This window comes from Hylaeus anthracinus, unplaced genomic scaffold, assembly GCF_026225885.1.
Source record: "Hylaeus anthracinus isolate JK02 unplaced genomic scaffold, UHH_iyHylAnth1.0_haploid 11985, whole genome shotgun sequence".
Taxonomy (NCBI): Eukaryota; Metazoa; Arthropoda; class Insecta; order Hymenoptera; family Colletidae; genus Hylaeus; species Hylaeus anthracinus.
In genome coordinates, this window is record NW_026534333.1 from 10,612,419 (window position 1) to 10,638,199 (window position 25,781).

The window sequence follows — 25,781 nt, forward strand, 5'->3', positions numbered from 1 at the left end:
AATTAATTTTTCTTAATGCAACCTTGTCGTTATTTTTATTTATAATAAGTTTACACAAATTCATCGAGCTATCACGAATAGTTATTTATTGCAATATCAATCTTTAAATGGTACATATATCTTTATATATATATATAAATATATACAATATACTTCTGTGATTATTTATCTGTCACACTCTTAACTACTATTCACCGTGTGTTTCTATTTTAATTATCCTGAAGGGGTCCAACGAGTATAAACGCGCACCAAAACGCCGCAATAACCATTTATCGATTTAACGTTCATTTAGCATTCGTACCGAGACGTCATCGCTAACGAAGAGCTAAAGTATAATAATTACACAAATGGAACGGATCTCTGTTTCGAGGTAGGAGAAATGCAGCCAAAAATGAAGCGTTTAGGGCCCGTGAGCCAGCGACAGGAACGGAGGAACGGTGGTAGTCGTTGCCGAAATCCGATTTCCGCGTTCTCCAACCCTTCGAGGCTGGTAACGCTCGCGGTGATCAGTCGTGGAGGAAAAATCGGTCGTGTTAATCATCCCCTTCGCGGTCCTGGTGCACGACGAGCGTCGATTTTCGGAAAACTGCCGCCGCAACGTGCAACTTGTACAGACTATTTTAGCCAGCTGCGTTTGGTTCAATGTTGTACCGCGTCTATTGATCGAAGCTCAGAGAAGCATAGAGTTACAGGCCACTGGCGTCGGCTCTCTCAACCCCTCCCGTTTCCCTCTATCATTCCGTCGTTCTCTCTCCTGGCACCGTTTCCCCACTTTCCCTCTTTTCTTCTCGGCCTACACAGCTCTACCTCTCTGTTCGTTTCTCTGTTTGCCGAGTCGCATGTGCACGTACACCTGTCTCTTTTTCTCTCTCCACCCACCCCCTCTGTTAGAGGAAGAGCTGCACTATCCGAATTCCATTTCCGTCCAATTACAATTCATCCCCGTTTCAAAGCAACAGTCACGCTGCGTTCATCTCGCCCGCGCACCCTGCCAAAAACAATCATTTCTTTTCTTCGCCCCCTGCCACCCTCTGCCCAGTAATTATCATCGACTTCGACCATTTTCCGCCGTCCTTCGCGACTTGGCTTGGATGACGAATGTCCCATCCCGCTCCTAACCGTTCGAGGAAACCTTTATAACCGTCCGCTAATGGGAAGCTATCGATTCGAGGAGATGGGCTTAACGAGAACCTTGGACCCACTTCGGCGATTCACTCGAGAATTAACAACAATGTGTTTTATCTCGAAATTCGGAGAACTCTCTGATCGTAGTGTACGCTCTCCACTGTACTTCTCCCGCTTCGGTGGCACGTGAGAAAATTCTTAACCCTTTACACTCGAGGCCTTTTTTTCTGGTATCTACCAGCAACTCGAGATGCTTTATTAGCATTCTATTGCCACGAATGCTAAGATCTCTAATTTGAGATTTGAGAATCAGGTCACCTTTGCCTCAACGACAATCATTTTATTGGCACTTCGAGTTCCAAAGAAATGAAACCTAAAGAAAACCTAGTGGTGACTGAGAGTCACCTCTAGAGTGCAAAGGATTAATAAATAATCACCAGCCAATCCTCGAACATTAAATTTCTCAACACGTGAATAACGATTCGCTAATTTAAATTAAGGTCTATACATTGCACAAAATAATGTTTAGGTACGTGTTAACTCCTGTCACACGCTCCAAAACTGTCCCGTCCTCTGTAACGTTCGTGCTCCAAAATGTCAGTCCGCAAGGGGTTAATCCTTTTACTGGCAGTCAACTTAACGTGATGCCTGCTGAAACTGTCAAGCTACTTTCAGTGGAAACACACGGATACGGTTTTGTTAACCCTTTGCACACCATTGGCGTTGCTACAGCGACGTGTGTAATTATCTAGACCACAAGTCACTTCTAGTTTTATTTATAATGCAAAACTCAATAAAATGAAAGTAACAAATAAAATCTCAAATATAATATACGATTTAAATATTATGCGATCAAATTTGTCTTTATGGCAGAAAATACAAGGTATACAAATGTTTGTGTTAGATTGTATGTGTTGGTAGCTGTTTGCGAGAGAATGAACACTTAAAATTTTCAGGAGTGACGCCACACAAATGCATCAATGTTGTTTGTCGTTCGTGTTACGTCTTCAGACCTGGTGTACGTACATTGTAATGTACATCGAGTTTCAAATTAACACATTCGCGACCGGCAAATATTTTACTGACGTAAATAATACAATTCTGAAGCTGGACATCGAAAATTTGTATCGTAAGATAAAAATGACAAAATATGTTTTGAAATATCGATGTTGTAGATATGTAGTGTATAAAATAAAAAGATCTTCGTAACTCTTTCATAACCAGGTAATGAATCTGAAGTGACGTGAAGTCACGTATAAAAAATAAAGAAAATGATTAATAGTTTCGACACTGTCAATGACTGTTTTCAATCGTTAATGTGCATCTAATCTACGCATGGCCATAGTTGGAGCTTCCCCTTGCCGATAGAAACGCGAATTCAAGCAAATTTTTGTTCCGCGGAAGGAGGAAAGAACTATCGTCGTGTAGCAATGAACTTTACTCGTTACCAAGAAGACTCGATCACCGGTCCGTCCCTCCCTTTCTTTTCTCTCGATCGTTTGTTCGGTTTGCGCCAATTTATCGACGATATATCGTCGGGGCCAATCATCCAATTAAGTGCCCACGCCTCTGCCTCGCGTCTTTGCTGAAAAAAGTTAGTTGTTGATTGGCCACCTACGCGTACCGACTGTAGTCGGATGCATTATCGATAATACACCGACGTATTATTGACGATGAAGCATCGAGGCCTTCGCCGACTTCTACGTGAATTTATTGCCACCCGTGGAGGCCCTCTGCCATCCCGCGCAAAAACAGATTGTAATTGCGTTCTAATGCGTTCCTGAAGAGGATCGCGAAATTGCTCGAAAATTGACAGTCGTTAAACCAAGTCCAGAGGGGAGGAGGAGGGTATGGAGAGCAAAACACGCATCGAAAAGTCGGTCGAGCAACAGATAATCCCGCGTACGTTGTCATCGAATCGTTTTCTAAATTGCCCTCGAATTACCCTTGTTACGTGAAAAACATATTTCATCGGGGTAAACAAATGTTACGTACGTGGAATCGTGTACTATACCAGAGGGCGGCCCCAGCCTGAAATCTGGGAAAAATAGCTGCGGAACGTGCCACTCTATTTAACCCTTTGGGCGATGTGTTCTCATAGTGTAGAGAACAGTTACTATTCAGTTGATGCATCATTATTCGATGGTATTTTTGCTACGGTTCTGTCATTCGAAGTTAGCGTTTGTTTATTTGTCTTTTTAAACAAAATTATTTGAGGAATGCGAACTCGTTCAGTCAGTGAAAATTCAATGTCAGTGTCGATCACTGCAGTAACTCAGTCGTTATCCACTGCTATTATTATTGTGTTAAATAAATTTTAATCCACTACCAACAGTACAAAATTTGAGCACAGTGAGCTTTGAACAAAATTAGGTTCAATATTCATCTCGACAAAGTACTCGAACACATTACTACTTAATTAAAATGATTAACCCCTTTGACAGTAAAGGACGTATATATACGGTCTCGAGAAATGGGCTCAGAGAAATGTTTATGTTCGTTGAATCAATTTTTAACAAATAGCAGCTTATAGGGGATGATGAAACGAAATATTTTTATATTTACAGTTTATTCATAGGATGCTTACTTTCGAAATTAAAAATTGAGAAATTAAAAATTCGTTGCGAATATTGAATTTCAGGAAAAAGCTTTTAATTTTTATCTCGAAAACGAAACGTCGTACGAATAAACAGTAAATATAAAAAAGTTCCGTCTTATCATTCCCTATAAGCTGATATTTTTTTTAAATTCGCACCTCTACGCCTCTTAGAATATCCAACATAAATCGTCCCGCAGTCAAAGGGTTAATTTTATGTATACCTGTAAACTAGTGTACACAAGTGCCTTAATCGATTGCTTACTAAAAAATTCAATAACATTCGAAATAAGTATATACAGAAAATAATGATGTACGTTCCATTTTGTTTAAATATTTAATGGAGCAACTGTATAATTCTACTCTACTATGAAGGAACGAATCCATTAAACATTAATTCAATAATCCATTGTTCTGGTAAATATATATAACCTGAAATAATCGAATATCGTTAGAATCATTTTTCTCCAACGCGAAGCACCGTATGGAAAAAGTTTATTCCACATTTTCGATTCAATTTTTCATGCGGACTGCCCGTATTTCCTGTATCGTATAATACGATTGCTGCGTTTGGTAATCCACGTCGAAACGAACGCAGAAAAGTGGTATGGCGTCGCGCTGATGCGAGCAGCTTATATTGATTAACGACTCGGTGTCGCCGTGTCTCTGTCTTGTTTCAAATTATCATTGCTCAACCGGCGAGCAATCGACGCCAGGTTCGCGACGATTCCCACCTGATGCCGATACATATCCGTTTTTAGTTGGATTATGCTGACCGCATTACGGCAGTTTGCCCCGGTAATCCGGTGCACCCTTTGCTAACGCTGATTGGGGAATTTGTGAACGCTCGAATCGATAATAATTGATTCGAGATTACCAAACTGGTCGCGTTACGGCAGGGCATCGTTCGTGATTGGGGAACAGATGTGGCCCGCGTTCCAGCGAATATTGAAGGGAAAAAACGACCATATTTTTGTTTGATCGTAGGGCGGTGCGAATTCGAACGCTACGGGTTGCAGAGGCCACTTACCTTTTGGGAAGTGAGAATTCGACGCCATGGATTGCTCGAGATGGGGAGTCGCCAATCTGGAATTAGACAGATATCCAAATTAGTTTACGTTGAAATTCAGTATGAAATTTAATACGGAATTCAATTGTATTTTATCATACAAATTGCTTAATATGAAATTGAATTGTATTTTCAAATATAGATTGCTTAATATGAGATTCAATATGAAATTGAATTGTATTTTGTAATATAAATTGCTTAATATGAAATTCAATATGAAACTGAATTATATTTTAAAATATAGATTTCTGTAATTTGACCAAATGTCGTCAAAACTCTTTCAAATTTCGTACAGATATGTAGTAGGAACCATCGAATCCTAAAAATTCATCAAAAAGCCGAAAATACATTACTGTTTACAGTTTAACAGCGACCATTTTACTTACGTCATTTTCAACTGAAAATAACCCCCTTTTTAGTGAAAGTATAATAACTGACGATGACGAAAACCATCGTCTGGCAGCTATTTTGAAATAAAAAAACGAAGTTACGTCATTTTGAAATGGCTGATTTTTGGTATAGTGATTAATTGCATGTTAGTGGGCAACAAAAAATATTGCCAGACGTTTTGCGCGCGATTGTCAGTTATTATACTTTCATAAAAAAAAGGGTTATTTTCATTTCAAAATGACGCAAGTGAAATCGTCGCTGGCTCTCAGACTATTATTATTACTGTTCAACTTCGAGAGCCGTCTGAATAAACATACTTTTGTTTATGCCAGACGGTAAGAAATCTGTCTGGGATTTTGCTCGATTACGAGCCATCAACCCTTCAGTTTTTCATTGAAATTCCTTTGTAAGTAAGTATTCGTTCCCAACAACGGGGCTACCAGTGATCTTAGATTCATAGCGCATCTATTTAACATCTTGACTGACAGAAATCGGGTCAACCCGAGAGACAATACCGAACTTCATCCCCGAGGATGCTTACTCCGTTTCATCAACGCTCGATTAGCGGCTGTGGATCGCTCGAGTCTCTACCAACAATACCTCCTCGACGGCTCGCGATCCTGTTCACAGCAATTACCGTTTCGATAATTAGTGCAAATCGATGCACTTCGACGCTTTGTCGCAGGCCTCCGCGAACATTCTCGCTGAAGACCGAGCGTTCTTGATTTCTATTCAAATGAAGCTTCTGAATGTGAATCTCACGCGTCCCTCTCTTTCCCTTTCTCGCTGGCTTCCGCTCGGTTCCCTTCGTCTCTCTCCTCGATCACTGTTTACCCAGTGTACACGCCTGTTTGCGTCTTTGTGTACCAACTCGGGCTCCGTTGTCGCTGGAGAGTTCGATAAAGCCGCGTTAATTGGAGCTTTCGGCCTCCGTAGTCGGCCAAGTGTCTTGAATGAAATTTAAGCTCTCTTACGCTTGTTGAGTACGCTCTCGCGCGTTCTCTCTCTCTCTCTCTCTCTCTCTCTCTCTCTCTCTCGGCTCCTGCTAAAATTTGTTTAATCGCGAGAATCTCAGGTGCTGCTCAGCCGTGAAAAGCCGACGAATACCGAATCCACCAGTCGCTCGTAAGTGTTTGCGCATTCAAACTTCGTTTCTCTTCGCGTCGACGCGTCGACTTTTCGATGACGTTAGGACCAAGAAGAGACGAATAGAGATTCATTCTCTGGTCGGGTTCCAGGCGATTCTGTACAGTAGAGGTTGTCACAGGGTTCTTTTCAATCTTCTATAAGTTCACGCGAGTCTGTGGTCATGTATTATGTACACTTTTGATATTTGATTTTGTTTCAGAAATTTTATTTCACATCACAAACAATTGTGGTGTGTCAATATCTTTATACATAATAGTAGTGTCGAATCATAATAATAATGTTGAATCAATAAAGAAAATATTTCTTCTTCATCTTTAATCATTTTTTTTTCATTAATAACAGCCACGTGAAATTTATCCTGTTTTGTCATTATTGACACGATAACTTAACATTGGATCGTTCGAAAGCAAGAAATGAAACCGATTCTTAAAATATAGTTTCGTAGTAATTATTCCTAGTGATTCTATCGTAGAAACATAATTTGGACTATAAAGGTTTACGTAAGCGATATCTTATTGCGAATAAAACGATTGTTTTTGGATTGCACTAGATTCTATTATTTTTCACAAGCATTATTTCACTGCTCGTTATAAGAGCAAATGACCGTCCTTTAGATAAACGCAGCATTTTCGGACGCTTTTCATCGGAACGATGCAACATTTTTAGCGTTTCGATCGTTAAGATTCTACCTTTGTTATTTCATCCATAAACGTCTGCGCGCAAGAGGAAGTCCCGCCAAGTTTTCATAATAAATATTCGTTAAGGACGGAGGGAAAAATGTATAGCCACTCGGTATAATGCGTTTTTAATACGTCGGACGCGTATTAAAAGATCGTATGGAGGGTAAGAGTAAGTAATGCATCATCATTGAGTTAACGATGCATACAGAAATTGATTCAACCTCTTCGGATGCCTGTACTCTCAAATAATTGTCAAATGACTGTCAAATGAAATATTAAAAACATTTGGTTAATAAACTACCCTTTTGCAGTAATACAAGATTAATTCGAGCATGCCTGCAATTCTCCAAATAGCGTGATCTACCTTCCTTGTGTTATTCGAGTAAATTTTTCCTCGCGAATCTCACGTAGAAAAACACAGCTGCGAAAAATTAATGTGTACTTGCTCGAATACGTCTTTGGTAACTAATAATGACGTAACCGGTTCGGTTCATTTGTCCGAAGTTCATCTTGGACCCAATTAACCTTGATTCAACCATCGTTAGTGTCATCCTACGTTTCCGTTTTTGCGAGATCAGTTATCCTCGTTAGAGCATTGTGTCGCGACGAAGCTGAATTGTATAATTGAAAATAAAATGCTGCAGAACTGCTACGGATTAATTAAACGTGATAATAAAACATATTATCGCAACGTAGTGATATTAAAACTTTTAACTTTGAATTCCTTTTTGAGATATTCTAGACTGTAAAATGGGAAACCTGTCGAATCTAGCGTCACTTTATCATTAAAAAAAAAATATATATATATATATGAATGCTACGATCAGAGCTTCATCATGTATAATTATAAAGCTTAAAAGCTTAAAGTCTACAAAGCGAAAATCATATTTGCAATCCACCTGGGATAACATACCTCCGTCAGAAATAAATATTCACAATCTACATTGTACACTTTGCAAAGGTACGTAGAAAGTTTCTTCGAATCTGATTGAATCAGACTCTTTGTAGTCCATTCCACGGATAATATTGAATGATAATTGGACTGGTGATCTTTATGTATTTATAGAAACTTTGAATGTGCAAAAACCTACAAAATGCAAACAATATGGAAGAATATAAAAAAGATTGAAAGTAAAGTTCATGTTATAATATTTGCTGAATAAAATAAATTCCAATTTAGGTTCAATTTTTATAAGCACGTTCGCGAAGATTTTGTTTTGCATAAAGATCCGCGGTCTAATGATAATATTGAATGGTAAAGATTATAATAACGACACTTCGCGTGAACCAACCTAACATATTCCAGCCCAAAAATTTGTCTCGCCTGACGAGTGAACCCCTGTACGTTACGCGAATTAAAATGCAGTCGACAGCGGTCTTGCATCGAAGATGGCATTGCTCGTCGGCCATTGTTTTAGACGATTAGGAAGTAAGACCGTGGCGAGCAAGATCGTGGGCAGAGTCCTCGACCGTTGTGATCATAGAGCTCCCTGAGCAATATAAAAGGGGCGTATCGGTGCGTAACTGTCCAGCAGTGTGTCAAGAGCATATGTCCGGTGATTTCGTTGAGGAGTCGATCTCGCGTAACGGGACACGTTCGATCGCGAGCCAGCCGATCCCAGTTCGACGGGCTATAAGAAGATGTCGCAGAAGGGACACGACGTCAGTGCAACGTGCGAAAACGACATGTCAACGTCGAAAAGCAGCTCCTTGTTGCGGCTGAACCAGGAGGATCGTCGCGTCTCCGCTGATTGGCAGGACCAGGACACCGATTCCGAGATCAGCGAGACCGATTTCCTCACGAAGGGCGCCTTCCTGCTGACCCCGAGCCACGAGCTCAGCATCGAGAAAGCCGCCACCATTTGCGAGAAAATGAACTTTCGGTATGGATCGTTCCATTCTTAGCTAACCCTTTTCCCGTACAACTTGAATCCTAGATAAGTTCGGATTCATGTTTCTTCAATTTCGGTCATTTCTCCTCGCTATTCGTACACTAGACATTCTCCAACGTTTTGTTAGGCCAATGTTTCATGTTTCTCCTGGATTTTTTTACAATCTTGTTCCACTTCTTGAAAGATAGGCGTTCCAAGAATGTTGTGTAAAAATTTGAGAAAGAAATTTTTGGATCTATTACAGTTATAGTCCTGAACGTGGAACAGTGCTAAATGCTCGATCGAAAGTTATTGAAACTTTAAGGGTGCTGGCCACTATGGAAGCAATTATATAAAAAGGATTAACCCTTTGCACTCGAGAGGTGACTCTCAGTCACCATTAGGTTCCACGCAGCAAATCTACAATGTCTAATGTTTCTTTAGGTTTAATTTCTATGAAACTCGAGGTGCCAATAAAATAACAATCGGGCTGCATCTTCGAGGTCAATCGAAGCTTAGCATTCGTGGCAATAGAATGCTAAGAAAGGATCTCGAGTTGCTGGTAGATACCGGGAAAACGTCGTCGAATGCAAAGGGTTAATTTTACGCTAAATTAGTGTACCAATTTTTTTCTAAAAGCGTACGGAACTCATAAATGTAATGTCCGAAAGTACCTCCAATGAATGTTCCGCGTTGCAGTAAATCACGGATGTTGGTTGTAATTCGAATCACGTGAATCTAAGCGAAACAAAAGACATTAATTATGGAATAATCTGCCGCGTTGTTTACTACACAAACGTGTGTAATAGACATACGGGAACTCCAATATTGGACTGTTGCATCGAGTTCAAAACTCACAAACTGTTTCGATGTAACATCGTACCATGGTACGAACGATAATTGAAACGAATTAGTCTCTCCGCAAGGGGCAATATTGAAACGAATGTTTGAGCAACACTGTTCGTTTAGCAGAAGTACTGTTTCAAACTGCAATATGTCGTACGGTACGATACTTTTACTTCCATCGTAATTTCTCGCTAAAATATGCTTTCGTTATCAGAAACTATCAGAAAAAATGAAGATTCTATTATCCGAAAATTTCCTTATCCGAACGCCCATGTCCTCGGATTAATTCAGATAATTGAGGTTCAACTCTATTATTAGAGTTAACGTCGTCAGATGTGAACCGGTATTCGCACATAATAACTGAAAATAAATTAAATTTTAAGACGGTTTCGAGATGTGTAATTAGCGTTATGCGAGGTTATTTGATGATAGAAATTTTGATTTAAACGAATCGAAAGTAGAACGAAAATTAAATATCTGATATGTTCTGTGTTCAAAATATTCATCTATCCAAGGAATAGAGGTTCTATCTTAATTTCTACGGACGCGGGAGCGGGGCAAACAAGATGGTACCCAGAGGGAAGAATAAACGGGAATGGAGCGATAAAACATCGTTTTCGCTTTGCGTTACAGCGGCGCGTTCTCCTTGACGAAGACGGCAACCGGTATACTCTTCAAGTTCAGCAACATCGACGATTTTCAGGCGGTCTACAAAAAGGGCTTCCACAAAGTCACCGGGGCACGGTTCTACAAGAAGGTACTTATCTTTCGGTACACAAAGGACCCTCCTCTTCAAACGGCTCTAAATACGACGTTTCGTATTCATGAACGCAGGTCGCCATACCCTGCAGACCCGCAAAGACATTCACCGTCTGCGTTTTGGACGTACCTGAAGAATTACCCGAGGAGGATATTAGGCACGCCCTGTACAAGTATCGGTCCATAGTCGAAGTTACGCGGCTGCCACTCAACACTGGCACCGTTCGTGAGTATTCCACGCACAACCGCGATAGGACGCGATAAGAGCTCGCCGTTTGAGCATTTTTGGGAACGGGGTCGTTCAGATGTGCTGATCGTACGTGTTCCTCTTCATATCGAGGGTGTTCATAGGTTAAAGGGTGCTTTCGATTAAATTTTTGAATGTTCCGTGGCAGAATCCTCGTCATGTGGATTAATGGATAAAATTCAATATGTCGATCATAAGGATATTCTTTAAGAATTTTTATTTCACATAAACAATTGTGGATTGTCAATATTTTCATTTATTATACGAGACATGCTAAACTGGTAGATAACATTTTCTTGGTATAGTTTTAATTATTTTTTTCCGACGGTATAGCCACTTGAAGTTTGTCCTTTTTTCACGGTTGCAACCATAACTTGACATTGGATTAATATTGGATGATTGCATCATAGACATATATATACTTGAAAGCTTGAAAGCTCGAGGTGGAACGAAGCTGTGCGTTCGCGTAATTAATTCCGCAAATTTCAACACAAACTAGCTTGATAGTTCCGATAGAACAAATTTTTTTTGCTCTTTCATTTCTCTAACTGGGACCGATGGGTGACCGGATGTCTGCTGTGTGAATTAGTGAAAGCCATCAACGACAAGCTGAAAGCCGACACTCACAATCAGAACGAGCCGGCGACGATTTACACGGGGCCACCCGTTATAAGGGTTACTCTGGCCAGCATGGAGGAGACCACGATGCTGTTGAGTCGCGGACTGGATTTTTATGGGGCCACATATTTCCCCACCGAAACGCTCCACCCAGCTGCTCAACCCTTCGCCAAATACAAAAACAACAGGTGGGAAATGAATGTGCTCACATATGCTCGCAATACGTTCTCCCCGTGACCCATCGAGGGCGCATCAAAATCAATTTCAATTTATCACGGCTGGAGAGCCCTATTTCTCTCACCACCCCCTTTGTCGTCCAACTTTACGTCGTCCTGTACTCGCGGCTTGCACTATTCGACTATCGAACCGTGGATATCTGTGGATAGTACATCTACAGTTCCGTTATAACGAGACACGATCAAATGCACCCGTACCCGACGAAAATTCAAAGTCGATTTTCTCGATAACAAAGCCTCGCATGAAAAATTCTTATTCTATATTTTCGACTTAATTGTTCATGTAGAATCACCCCCGTGTCGCTTGTGCCACCAATTTTGCCTGTTTGCGCATTCTGTAACAAAGAGTGTACAAGTGTTTCTATTCACCCCATTTTACTTAACGAATCTTCAAACATGATTTTCTCGAAAATGAAGGCCAGTATGAAAAATCTGTATTGTATATTTTCAATTCAGTTTTGGTTGACCAATCGCACTGTATATCAAGAATAGTAATTTAATTCTCTCATAGAGGTGTTAACTAAAAATGTTTCTTTAGCGTAGAAGTCTCCCAGAAGCTAAAGTTTGATGCTATTATAAATGATTCCAACACCTTGATTTTCTTCCATGAAAAATATTTTACTTTAACTCGAAGCTGACAGAAGAACCAAACGCGACGATTAATAGAAACGAAGGGCGAAAAAGACGATATTTCAGCGGCGTTCGACGTCGTTTCAGGTGGCTCGAGCTGGCAGCCATCGGCGCCGGACAAAGGGTCAGGGATCTACTTCCGGTGTTCGACAACGCTGGCTTCAACAAATTGTCACCTCCGGCCAGCAGGCTGATAAAACCGCAGAAAAACTGACGCATCCCTCCGATTTCTTTCAACCCATCCCTCGAAATTCCACGGATTCCTCGGTCGTCCGACGACGATCAACCACCGCTGAACTCCATCGAACTCGGGCCGGGAGTATCAAGGAACAATTCAGGAGGATCAACGCTAAGTCGAGACGAGCAGGGAATTCCACGCTCGTGGTAACGAAACCATTTCGGGGTAACGCTGTCTTAATTTGACGACTCTACACAGTTGTTAGACTAACTCGATAATAAGCCAGGTAGAACGATCTCGGCTAGAAACTTTTTAATGGATAGATTTTTGGTTAGCTGTACTCTTCGTATGGTAGTTGTATTTGATCGTCTTTGAGTTTTGCGCGTCGACGACAAATCTTTTGGAGCTGGAAACACATGTCCATATTTTGAGTTGATGACAGCAGAGCTATTTTATTTAAAATAACAAATTTATTTTAAATTAAAACTTTTTTTGGAACTTTATTTTATCCTTGAAAATAGAACTTATATCTTGGTCTTTATACATCCATAAATTCGCTAATATATTTTTTAAATAATAAATGGTTTGAAAGTAGGACTATCAGATGGACTTGTAGTCCATAACTTGAGTTGTTGAGTTGATATCTTGAGATTTTTCTGCTGGTGATAACTACTGTTATATGTTTAAATATCATAGCCTGCGATCAGGAAATTTAGGTCTCAAAGAGTTACAGAGACAGTTCTACACGGTCTGTTATTTCTTCCATAAAAGATGTTCCTATTTTTTCCATTCATATTTTTGTTTATAAAAGACTAATATTTAACTGCAATGATAAAACGCTGTTCCTATTCAAGCTTCGGCATACAAGTTGTAGAATAGAACATTTACTAAACGAGGGAAACTTTGATCTGGAAACTGTGAAAAGAATAATACGTGAAGACAGAATTTATTCGCTTTAACGTGAACTTTTCATTGATAAGAACGCTTTCACCTACGTATATGAAGTTGCATTTAAAGGTATTAATGTTTTAACAACAACGATCGATGAGTCTTTTTAACGTTGTATTAACGGAACTTCACACTTATTTAGACAGTAGTAAATTAAAATATTCATGAATAAATATTATAATTTAATAAACAGAGAAGCATTAATAGTTCTACTGCTTCATTTCCCTTCCATCTCAATTCCTTTCAGTTACGATTGCTGTATATTTATTACTACTGTGGTTAGAACAATATCGAATTTTCTTAATTGAGAAATTCAACCTGATAACTATAGAGACACAAATTTAATAATGATAGCGTTTCATGGTATACACTTTCATGTTAAAAAAAAAAAACGGCTGTAATGGAAGGTTGATGAGCAAGAAACTAGATAGAACCACGAAGATTAATAACAGATAAGCGGTGTATCAAAAAGATGTAATAGTACGAAACTAACGAAAGGGAGTCGAAGGCCACGAAACAGCAACACTGCAGAGAAAGATCGTAAAAAGATTACGAACGAAGAGGTCATAGAAAAGAGGTTAAGGAGTAAGAAGAAAATGTGCAAACGAAAAAGGCGAAAAGGACGAGGGAGAGGGAATACATTATATCTACGAATATTCAGAATACAACATAAAGATATCCAAGAAAACACGTATAAAACAGTGCCCGTCGTGTGTGAAACGATGAAGTGGAAAAAGAAGTGGCCGCGAACGCGTAAATCAAGCAAAACGGCCAAAAAGTTCGGTAAAAGGTCGCAAGAATAGCCAAGAAAACATAAATCAGGAAGAATTTCTCGAAAGATCGATAAAAGGTCATAAAGATAGCCACGGATATCATAAATTGCGAGAAATTACCAGCCATTCGCGGAATGGTTCCAAAAAATGAACGTTTAAATGTGACGGAGGAAGTAATCACAGAATGCAAGAGAATATCCATCGAAATGGAGAATATGGAGAATAGAAAGCCTATGTAAGAAGAAAATGGTCACGTAAAATCGTGGAGAGGTTCCAAGAAATGAAAGCTTATAGTCGTGGATGAAATAATCAGAGAAAGCAAAGAAATATGTATCAAGATGAAGAATACGGAGAACAAGAAGTTTATGAGAAAAAGAAAAAAGGGCCAAGAAACTGGCCACGAAAATAAAAAGGAAGTCGTGGGGAATATCTGTCGAATCGACGAATGGAAGGCGCGAAAGGGTCACAGGAAGTCAAGCACAGGAAAATGAAAAGAATCGAGCACGAGGAACAGGAGAAAGGAACGGCCACGGAAACGAAGAACAGCAGGCACGGCAACTTGACGGGGGCGCTATAACTATAAATGTAAAGTTTGCGTACGCATCGTTAGTACCATTGCCAGGCCCGCAATAATCGTTGCTGCCAGGCTACGACGTCGCTCGGGGGTTACTAACTACTAATTGTTACCAACTTAGCGAAACGAAGAATTCTCCGGGCTGTCCTCTCTCGCTTTTTCTCGCTTTACGCGTTACTTCTCCAGATTAAAGAAATTTTGCGTTTAACACTCTCTGCCCTCGAGACGAAATGCCTCGGCATTTACGTTTCCACGGAGTCGGCGTGTTTCGAAGGAGAGCAGACGACGATAACTGGTGCTGCAAGTTTCGCGATTACGCGCTTTTCTTCGATTTATTTACAAAGAGGTTGGAAACTGCCGACTGTTTCCATATTATCGATGGTTTTGTGGTTAAAATTGGCGCTTTTATAATTTTTTTTTTTCTAAGAAAACATGTAGTAAGTTAGTCTCTTCTAGTAAATTTTATTTAATCATCCGAGGTCACATGCTCTGGAAACAACGCGTCGGTCACAACACATAAAAATTCAGGATATTAGTCTGAACTCTTCAGAATGAGAATATCATGGCAACAAATTTTTATCAAATTTTCAAAATGGCGAAAAAAAATCAGCAAGGAGGCAATGCGTAAAAAAAACACTTTTTACTTAAAAAAAAAAAAAAATAAAAAAATCATAACTCTGGTAATTTTTAATATATTTTCATAAAATTAATAACTTGTAGTAATTCTGGCTTAAAGTTGCGCTCGGGGTCATTTGGAAGGGTTGAAAATGTGTACTGTTGATTGCATTCATAATTGCACAAATAAAGACAAAACGTTCGAAATTCGCCTAAAAGCAAATAAGTTAAGAAGACAGTGGCGAACACTGTACTCCCGGCAAAGACTGGCGCGCGGGATGATTTCGTTGCACGAGTCACGTGCGAAAATTGTCACTCGACGCCGACAGAAATACCGTGGCACATTTTCAGACCGCCCTGCGTCGACGGAGATACACGAGCGAGATACGGGGCAATAAAGAACCGCGAGGGGTGACGCGATAGAGACGAAGCACCATCGGCGATCCATCGAGATAAATCCCGAACGCGCACACCACCGTGAAACTAGAAATCAGTGTAAGTGAAAAAAGCGTAAGTCGCGGGGAAAATCGAGGGCAACGGGTGACATGGGGAACAGCCGATGGAAACGTTACGTAGGGATGGTCGGGAGATCCAGGGACGACAGCGGATGGACAAGAAGACGAAAAGCGACATGAGGAACGACGAAAGAGGGAATCTTATTCGCGACGAGCCGTGGGCGCGGGGGTTATAAGTAATAGTCGTGGAACGCTATTACGTCCTGCTGCGCCCTCGTTGGGGAACGGAGGGGTTATATTACAACGTAATACCAGAAAGGGTGGTCGCTGAGGGGCGGCGAATGTCAGCTGCGCGAGAGGGAGAGGGGCCGGAAGAGTCGGTGTACGACGTTTCGGGATTGTTCGACTTGCCAAACGCTTTTAACCCCGACGTTTCTTGGCCTTGCCACGCCTCGTTACGGTGTATTTAAGGGGAACACGTCGTACACTGACGACGGAAAAACGGAGGAAAAGTAGTCGCGAAGACGCACGCGAAAGCGAATTCTTCGGAAAAAAGATGGCGCGCGGCGCTCGAGTCACGTTTAAAGTGTATAAGGGTAGTTACATCTATGGAATAATGAACCAGAATTTGTTTTTCTGCGAACAAAATTATTTAAAGTCTTATTATAGTTAATTGCGTTATTTATATCTTATCTGCGAACAAGAAACGACAATTAAAGTTTATTATTATCTGTTCTTTGTTCACCGACTTTCTCTCTATATTATTTAATTAGACTCAGTCTGTTTATCTATTCAACCGCGTGCGGTTACATAACCTCTCTTTCACCAGTTAATTACTTATAATTATGCTCTCTAATGAGATGAATTCGAAGGCCACGCGGAGCGCGGCAAATTCAAATCAAAGAGAATATACTTTCCTTACAAGTATTTAGGTTCTATTTTCTAGGTATGTTTACAAAGATTTTATATCGGTCCACTGACGCGTATCAAAATCATACTATAACTCCGACTATGCTCGAACAGTTATCAACGAAAAATGCGTTTATCAGTCGGCAAACTTTCCACGGCGAGCGTAAGTGCCGAAAGCCCCCGATTTATCGCTCTAACAGTCTGAAACTCTCGAGTGCCTGCCCGAAACCATTTGTCGAACCAACGAAGCACACAAACAGCCAACGAAACCCCCAAACAAAGCAACCCCGGTCGAGTCGTTGAATCTCCGAACGGATCGATTCGCGTAAAGATGTCAGACACGGTCTAGCCGATTAAAAATGTATGGGGCCCGTGTTAAGTAGCAGATACTCACCTGGAGTCCTTTAGGGTAGCGAACGGAACGAGAGCACCCCCGCGAGGGGATGAAAGGGGTCCGTGAAAGGACGCTTACCAAGACTCGAATATTGCAAGCGAGCCCCGAAGTGCGGAACAGAGATAGAGAACGCCTGGTAAGCACCTCTGAAGTGTCATCTTCTCTGAGCTTGCGTTCCTAATCGCATCGAAGTCATCTATATTATTACGGGACCGTGCATGCAACCTCGCTTCCACCGTCCAAGAAAATTTTCCATCGAAACGGAACCCCCAGGGACGACTTACTTAACAATGTCGCTTTAATCTTTTTTTCTCTCTCGCTCTCTCTCTTATTTTACTTCTTTTTTTTTTTTTAATGCTCCTCTTAAGAAGTGCTTTTAAAGATACACGCGAAAGGGACGAGGCTCGAGGAGAGGAGAAGGGTGAAGAAATTCTTGGCGCAGTGGAAAATAGAATTACTTGCGGGGCAAAGCTCGCGGCAGGGTAAAAAATATTCGAGACACGCGAGGGCGAAGGGCGACGGGTTCGCCCTTCTCTGAATGCGTTACCCTCTTTAATTTTTGGTTTTAAATGCTTCCGCGCCTGGACTTTTACCACCAACTCACGGTTGGATATTATTTTAACGAATTTTTAATTAAATAATTATTTTAGTAAAAATGTCTGAGTTTTTTTTTTAGTGTAGCAAGTTTCATTTAAATTGGATATGCTTCCAACCAGCTGATTCTATTTCTTTGCTTCTTCTTCTATTTAAACCAGTTTTCTTCTTTCCTTCGGGATATGTTATTTAACGAAATATGCTTAATTTCGACCGAAGAAGCGAAAAATAATTTTCATAGATAATTTTAAATTTTTACGTAAATCGACAGGGTAAAGTTGCAAATTTTTAGAGAAATCCCTTCCCTTCATTTTTAAAAAATTGGGTTTTCATTCGACAGGAAAACTTTCTACATACTTCTTGTAGGGCTCCATGAGACCTACAACGAGAAAAAGTTTCAATCTAAAATGTTCACTATTCAGCAAGCTACGAATTTTTGAATATTACGATGTTGAATTTGATTATCTTTTTACATATTTCTCCGCCAGAAGCATCTGAAAAATACACTTTTTCAATAGTTTAATATATTTTTCATTAATTTTCCACCCAAAGACTCGCAGTTTCCCGTTTTGATCATTGAAATCTGTGACCCCAATCCAGAGTTATAATTGTTTCAATATTTCAATTTGAAATTTTTCGTTTCAAATTGTTCTCAGATTGCAATTTGCGGTTTGAGAGCAAATCTTTCCTCGACGCCAACCACCATTATCAGTTTCTATCTTAATTACAACACGGAACTCCCAAAAATTTTGAAACTCCTAAGTTATTCGAAACTCGAGAATCGCCGGAATATTGAATGGTTCTGGTACAGCGCGAAATATCTGAAATGCCTAAAACTCCAAACTATTTTGAGCTAACACCCTCGCGCCAAATATAGAGCTAGCGATGTCTCATCTATTCTTCCCGCTCACCCTCGAGGTGCTCAACGAAACCCTTTTCCCTTCTTATTGCCTTCAACCAGCCCCCATTTCCGCTGTACTCCCTCAGTCTCTCTCTCTCTCTCCCTCTTGCTTAATCCTGCTGCTTTCCTGCCGCGCACGCATTACTCTGGCATTCGGAAATTACAAGCGAGAATTATCATGGTATCGCTGATTGCCGATCTTTGAGAACGGGGATGCGCCAGAGACGATGATAACCGTTTGGCCCGATAGAGGAACGATATCGTCGAAAGGGTTGTCTGGAAAGTTGTTTAAAGGAAGACTCTTTGAGCTTGTATGTGGGTACCACGATGCAATTACACCCGAACGAAATGATTTTAACTTCTGAACGAATATCGTCAGTATCTGCCAACTTTATTCGATGGGAGCGAGCGAATGAGTTTTATTTATAAGTGTACGAAATCATATAAATTGACTACGACATTTAATGTACCAGTCTCGCATCTTTTTCATTCTTGAAATTCATTTAATTCTTGCTTTACACTACTTTGTATTCGCATTTAGATATCTCTTCATAATTCTCCCATTAAGGATGCCAGTGAGTCAATAATGATATTTACTTCTGCCATATCATGCTCTATTACTTCGAGAAAGAATGGGTCATTGTCATTTTGTGATCCGAACGATCGTCTTCGGCAGAGGAACTTCAGTGAAAGTCAGTGTCCAAAGTGGTTTGATTGCTTCAAGTCTGATGACAAAAGCTTGAACGACAAACCACGAAATCGACTGTCTCTTAAGCAGTTCTTGAAGTAGACGGCGAGTACGCTTCGTAATAATCATACTGCCATATTCTGAGTGTATCATCGTGTTCAGTTTTTGGGCAAATGTTGTCTTTAAAACAAGTTTGGATGATTATCCACGAACTTATATCTTAGAATGTATTATCTTCAGATGTTTGTGAATACAGGAGAAATTGGGGCAAAGGAGAAGATTTTCCATGAGAATTCCGTCAAGGGGCAACTTGTCGCCATGAAAACCAATACTCGCGACGAAGTCAAAGTTCAGGAGGTTAGTTCGTACGAGGTTTAATTAGGAACTCCACGGGGGAGGGGGAGGAGGGGGGGGGGCTCGAGCAATCTATTCGCAGTATCCAATGTCGTTCTCCCGTACCGTCGTTTCTGGTCTAATTAAATAAATATGGTACACGAAAGAGTCACGCGACCCTTTACGAGATCGAATGTTGGGTTTCAAGGATACGACGTTTGTTTGTCTTCGATCTAATGATGAATCGAGCCAAGGACTTCGAGTCCAATAGAATGTAAGGAGCACTTTTTAAGATTGAAAATCTTTTTCTTTTCGAACGGCCGAAATTTATGTCACGTTATATGATGAAAAATGCTGCGAGGCGATGAAATGGATGGGTAGTAACAGAATAAATATGTCACGTTAAACAGCTTAAAACGAACAGCAAATAAAGAAGAGGACTCACAGTGTGATATTTCAGCGATAAAGCGGGACAAAACTAATGTGATCCAATATTTCGAAACCTATTAGGTCGTCCAGACACAAAGCTACTCAAAAGAAACGTAACTGGTTGTTGACTGAAATCACAAACTGGTTTTGAACATTTTTAGAAAAAGTATCTACCGTTGTCTGTGCGATGTAATATTACAGCAAAGTCATGTTCTCGTGAGATATTTTTCTATATTTTAATATCTATTGATTGGAACAATTAAAACTTAATGTCTCCAATATAATTAAACATTTGTGATACATGCAGTATCAGTCAGTGTTCGATTAAACATTAATAACAATTACGGTAAAGTGAAATTAGATGACGACCTGTGGTATAAATCGATATAACATTGGCAATTGTGTAGTATTTTTCATATAATTTGGTAGAAATATTTTAATGACCTCAAGCAACAAGACTAACATTTTTAGAAAAATATATTTCTTGACCCAAGAAAGAAAGAACATCCCCTTGACGTAGTAAAAAGTGCAACGAAATCGCTACTCATTATTTGGACCAAGCATTTGAGTTTCAGTACCAGGAAAAGCATTGTCGAACTCGTACTTCCTAAATATCGAAGTTGCGGCAGTGAATGTCGTGCGTCGAGGAAGAAAATTCCTCGAACGGAATTCCCGGTCCGAGTGATTCTGTCTTAGGAGCAATCGTGGGCAAAGGGAAAGAAAAGAAAGGCAAGGTAAGAAAGGGTCGACGGACCTTTCCCCGTGCTTCCCTGACAGCCGACTTTCGACGTAACCTCGAAAAATAAATGGAAAAGCGATTTGCAGTGCCATTGTGAGTTGGGACCGACGGGGAAAAAGACTCCGCGAAGTCAGCCAACGGCAAAATGGACAGAAAATTGTTCCGCGATCGTTTAATCAACGATTTTTTTGTGTTGCTAGCTTGGTTCGCTCGGATACGTGTCGCTGTTAACGAGAATACGAGTTGTAGGTCGGAAAACCAAAGCAAAAATGTGTCAACTCGAACCATGAACGCTTGTTATTTATTTCTCTTGAAACGATGGTTCGCAACGAATTTTATTTCGGGCTTATTTAATTTTTGGCTTGATATTTGAGGTAGGACAAAATTGTATTCGAACGATAGTACCGTATTATCACATTCTTCTCGAGTACAAACAGTAAGTGAATATGCAATATATAGTGTGTGGTCGAATAACATGTACAAGTGGATGCGAGATTCTGCACGGAAAAAAAAAAGAAGACAATTTTGAAGGGTTTTTGAAGTTATGAGAATATCGTTTTTGTTACAGCTTAATCTTAAAAAAACGGTGTTCCAAAAGAAGGGCTAGCAGATCATTAAAAGCAATTATTTTTGAAATTTCTACTAGGATTTCTTTTTACTTCACAAAATAATAAAACAAAATACGAAACCTTACGTTCGTTCGCTGTTTACTTCTTCTGTTATTGTTGTTTAAAAATCACATACTTTTTTACCCACTTCCAATTCACTTCTACTTCAAGAACTGCTTAGGGGACAGTCGATTTCGTGGTTTGTATGCATTGTAATTCATAATTCACCAAATATATCCCTAAAAAATGACGATCACTTCGATCGTCTCCATCGTAAAACTTTTCCAACGTCTCAACAATCGTTTCCCAAAATGATGGATGACAGCCACGATTCGAGAACGATCACGAGCGCGACCCGAAGTGAATATCGTCGCGCGGTGCACGTCGAATGGTGCACGGGCCAGAAAAAAGTTGAACACGTATCCAGGATAAATCCCGGCATTTATACTCGCGGCGATACCGGCGTAGAACGCGGCGAGAATTTCGTTATGGCAATCCGGCGCGAGTCGGAACCTTATAGAAAGAGGGGCATGCTCGCGGGTGGCGGAGGATTTATTTTCCTTTTCTATTTTTTTTTTTTTCTTTCGTCGAGACGCGCATTTCCGACGAAGAGAGGAAAGCAAGATTAATGAATATTCAGGAGCATCGGAGTGGAGGCGGCCTGCAGTCTGGTTCAACGAAAAAAATAGGATGCCCGCGGGTAGAGGGAGGGGACACGGCCAGGGTTACAGAGGAAAAATAGGGAACGAAAGTGAGAAAGTGGGTGAGAAGGAGTAGGAAAATCAGGAACGAAACGTGAGGGATGCGTGTCCCGAGACCGCGGGCGAAAATATCTTGACGTTAACGCAATTAATTTGCCGGGGAACTTTACATTTTAATATTCATCCGCTGAAGCACGCCGCATCCTTCCATCCTCTTTCCTATTCCCTGCCTCGTACGGTCGGGTTTCTTTCATTTCGGTGCCCCCGCAGTTGGCTCTGACGCTTTTTTTCCGCGAGGCTGCTCGTCCTTTTTCCCTTGAATTCCGTGGTCTTTTCTCGAACCTCTTACGCCTCGCGGGATCGCGTTGTTGCGCCTCGCGAGTAATCAGAGAAAAAAAGGCCGCGTGATTAAAAACGTTGATTACGTCTTTAAACGGATAAGCCGCATGGCAAGGTCCTCCGGGTATTTACAGGGATTACGATAATGTATCGGGTGTGCAGATCGACGTGAGTAGGATGGAAGTTTTTTTTGAAAGCTTTTAGAGCTGGATGGTGTTTCCCGTTAAAAAGCAGCTTTAAATGCTCTGGTACGCAGGGCGACCCAGAAACTGTTGATTGCACGATTCATTTAGACCGTACGATTGAAATCGTTCGACGCGTTACCTTAACGTCCTCCGTGTCCACGGAACGTCGCATCCATCCCTGCCCGACGCGATAAGTTCAGCCAAGAAAGTTTTCGCCGATGCGACCGCGACGTGGCTGGGAAAAACGCGCTATAATGGCGAGGGTATTCACCCCGAACGGAGACTATTTCCGAGAAGCCGGAATTTTTCAGGATACATCGACGGACGCCCGGGAAACGTCGATGCACTTATGGAGCAAGACAGGGGGACGACGAGGAGGGAAGATGGGTGCGGGGGAGAGGGTGCGGAATGTTTGTGGCCCGGCCGCCAGAACAATCTCTCGCATTTTTCAGCAAACTTTTCCGCGGCGCGCCGAACCCTGTTACCTTCCAACCCACTCTTTCCTCTTCTAACTTCCTTTCCAGGGGTAAAGGGATTCGCGCGCTGGCGAGAACCATCCCTTTAATTCCGCCTGTTGCGGCGACCGCCGAACTTTGCACTATTCCGTGGTGCGCTCTTTCTACTAGCTCGAAGTTAAGATGTTTCTTGAATTGAGCGCGATCGAGGGTAAGGTTTCTATTAAGGGGACAGTCCACGATGTGTAGATTTCTTACAAATCGGTTTTCCGTTGTTGCATTTTTCAGGAGATATACATCTCAAAAATGTGTCGGCGATATTTGGAAAAGATATCTCCGGAATTGTTAAAGTTACAGCCTTGGGTATAGAAGGCTGCTGAAATTTTGTTTGCATTTCTCAAAAGATACACGTTCCAAGAATCTTATGTAAACATTTAAAAAAGAAATCCTTATAAGTAATTGTTGGAGTTATAATCTGGAATGTGGATCAATTTTAAACTTTCGACTAAACGCTACTGAATCTTCAAACGAATGTACCTCTAAACGACACTTTTCAACCTGGTTGACAGCTTTCTGAGGAGTCATATTCTCTCCAGAAAACTCGTCGCTATAGCGTGACATAACTGTTTGTTTTTTAAATAGATCTTTCTTATACTTTCTCAATAAAAAACAAATATTTGTTCGTGACATTCTGAAATTTCTTTATTTAAAGCCCCTCTATTCTCTTACTTCTTTGAAATATCGAAAAGGTTCTACATCAAGCCATAGCCATAGGTATCTAGTTTAAATAAATGTTTAATCTCTTGATCTTTCATCTTATATCCCATATAAAATCCTTCGTAACACATATGTATATACCGTAACAGTACAAAGTCTGCGGGCGCCATTCATGGCAGAGGTACAGACAAGAAATCGACGAATTTGGAGTCATCTGTGGCCTAGACTCGTTTGAACAAAACTTTTAAATTGTAGTAAAGGTCGAGGCAATTGCGTGCCAGTTATTACGTCCATGCGATAGATCACGTTAATTGCCCAGACAGAGAAAAGCACGTCCCTCGTAAGTTATACAAGCTGCGAGTTTCCACCGAATACGCGGCACTAATCTTTGGAAATTACACGGAATTTATATATCTGCGCCAAGGAGAGAAAAAAAAAAGACGGAGGAGCACACGCTGCCACGTCCGTGCTTTATGAAAGCATCGTCCCCCTTTCGCAAGAATTACGACAGGAATTTTATTCGAAGATCCTCGTACGAATAGAGGTGCAGCTTACTTGCGCCCGACGACACGGAAATTTATGCAACAATAAGGCATTTCGCGGTAATTTTATTCCAAAGCGTAATTTCGGCTTGTCACGGCGAAAGGAAATTTGATTAAAAATGTTTCTATTTAGTGGAGGCGATAAATTCGCGCGTAGGTTACGGATAAGAGATATTAATGCGGAAAATGCGAATTAAAGACGCGGGTAGTCGGTGGAAGCGTTATTATTCAGCGTAATGTGGTTTTGACCTCAGGTTTTGGTATGCTTTAGTCTATAATAATCTTATTTAGATCAAGGATGGTTAAAATGGAATTGAAAAAGTAAGAATTTTTAGCAGCTACAGTCAGTGTAATAAGTATTCGTACAGCAACCAATTTAAAATAAATGGTTCCAGTACGAATACTTATTACATTGACTTTATGTATATTTCGTCTACTTTCAACGATACGAAAGTGTATAAAGTTATATTAGAATCATAAATGCGACATTTTTCAGTCCGAAATATCTATTTTTCATTCTTTTCATGATTCCAATTTTATTTTGAAAAATTTAACTCCCAATTTTCTTTCATTTTCTTTACATTTTTCGTGCTTATTTATCGAAAGAGTAAATTTAAAGCTATAAAATCAGCGAAGAGACAGGCAATAATCAACCGAATAGTTTCATAACTCGAATTCCATTACTAACGAAACAAATCCCATCAACTTAATTTCCAAAAATACCATACTAATTCCACGAATTTCATTTTCCGAGATACTCGTTCCACAAATTCTACAAATTACAGTCGTTTGCCCGTCAGGTAGGATACGTTGCGACTGTTCGATAGATTAATAAATATCTTACGAACGTGATGTTGTAATCCGCTAAAATTCCGTGAAATTTATTCCTCCCCGATAAAAACATGCGGCTCTGACTCTACAGAGAACGAAAATATCCTGTTTTTTTCCTCGAAAATTACGAGACAGCCTTTATATTAGGACACCGGCGAAGGATTTCATTACATTACGCAAATAAAAGCGCGCGGTGCGCCACTTCTCATTTAAACAATTTACTTTAATTTTGGGAAAATTACGGCACGGGAAACCGGCTCGACGGCCACCGGTGTAATAATTGCTTCGTGGGTCTGGCGATGCCTAATTATCGCGGTCCCATCATTATTAATGTATAATTATCACGAAATACGACAAATCGTTTCACAGTAGGGGCGTTGGAAAAAATTGTTTTCCACCCCTTGACGATGCCACGAGGTGAAAACGAAACCCGTAATTCCGTGAAAGCATTACACCCACTCGATTACAGCTTTTATTCGCAATTTCGTGCATTGTACTTTCGCTCTATTGTTCAATTTTATATGTTATGTGTAATAAGAATATTTAATGTAGGTTGGCGCTTACGAAATGTCGTTTTTCCAGTGCTTTAATTACTTGAATTGATAAACATTTTATTCCACTCTGTCGTCACTTGTACTTATAATAAAGAGGAATAAA

At 40.4% G+C, this 25,781-nt stretch overlaps 1 protein-coding gene and 1 long non-coding RNA gene across 3 annotated transcripts in view; one reads left to right on the plus strand and one right to left on the minus strand.

Annotated features, from left to right (window-relative positions):
- The window catches only part of LOC128887235 (uncharacterized), a 145,621-nt gene that overhangs the window by 80,797 nt on the left and 39,043 nt on the right, over positions 1 to 25,781 (minus strand). For both annotated transcript variants that reach the window (XR_008459989.1, XR_008459990.1), the window contains exon 3: positions 4,752 to 4,807. This is a non-coding gene — a long non-coding RNA (uncharacterized LOC128887235). The remainder of the gene's footprint in view (positions 1 to 4,751; positions 4,808 to 25,781) is intronic.
- LOC128887229 (uncharacterized) lies at positions 8,533 to 16,231 on the plus strand. The gene is made up of 5 exons (XM_054142908.1): positions 8,533 to 8,892; positions 10,360 to 10,483; positions 10,561 to 10,711; positions 11,322 to 11,538; positions 12,304 to 16,231. Exons 1-5 carry the CDS (start codon positions 8,651 to 8,653, stop codon positions 12,428 to 12,430), a joined length of 861 nt encoding a protein of 286 aa, XP_053998883.1. The 5' UTR covers positions 8,533 to 8,650; the 3' UTR covers positions 12,431 to 16,231.

Bases quoted from the DNA above. Each gene is read 5' to 3' on its own strand.
- LOC128887229 (XM_054142908.1), top strand. From the start codon at position 8,651: ATGTCGCAGAAGGGACACGACGTCAGTGCAACGTGCGAAAACGACATG. The intron at 10,484-10,560 runs GTACTTATCTTT...TCATGAACGCAG, and splicing joins GGGCACGGTTCTACAAGAAG to GTCGCCATACCCTGCAGACC. The intron at 10,712-11,321 runs GTGAGTATTCCA...TGTGTGAATTAG, and splicing joins ACTCAACACTGGCACCGTTC to TGAAAGCCATCAACGACAAG.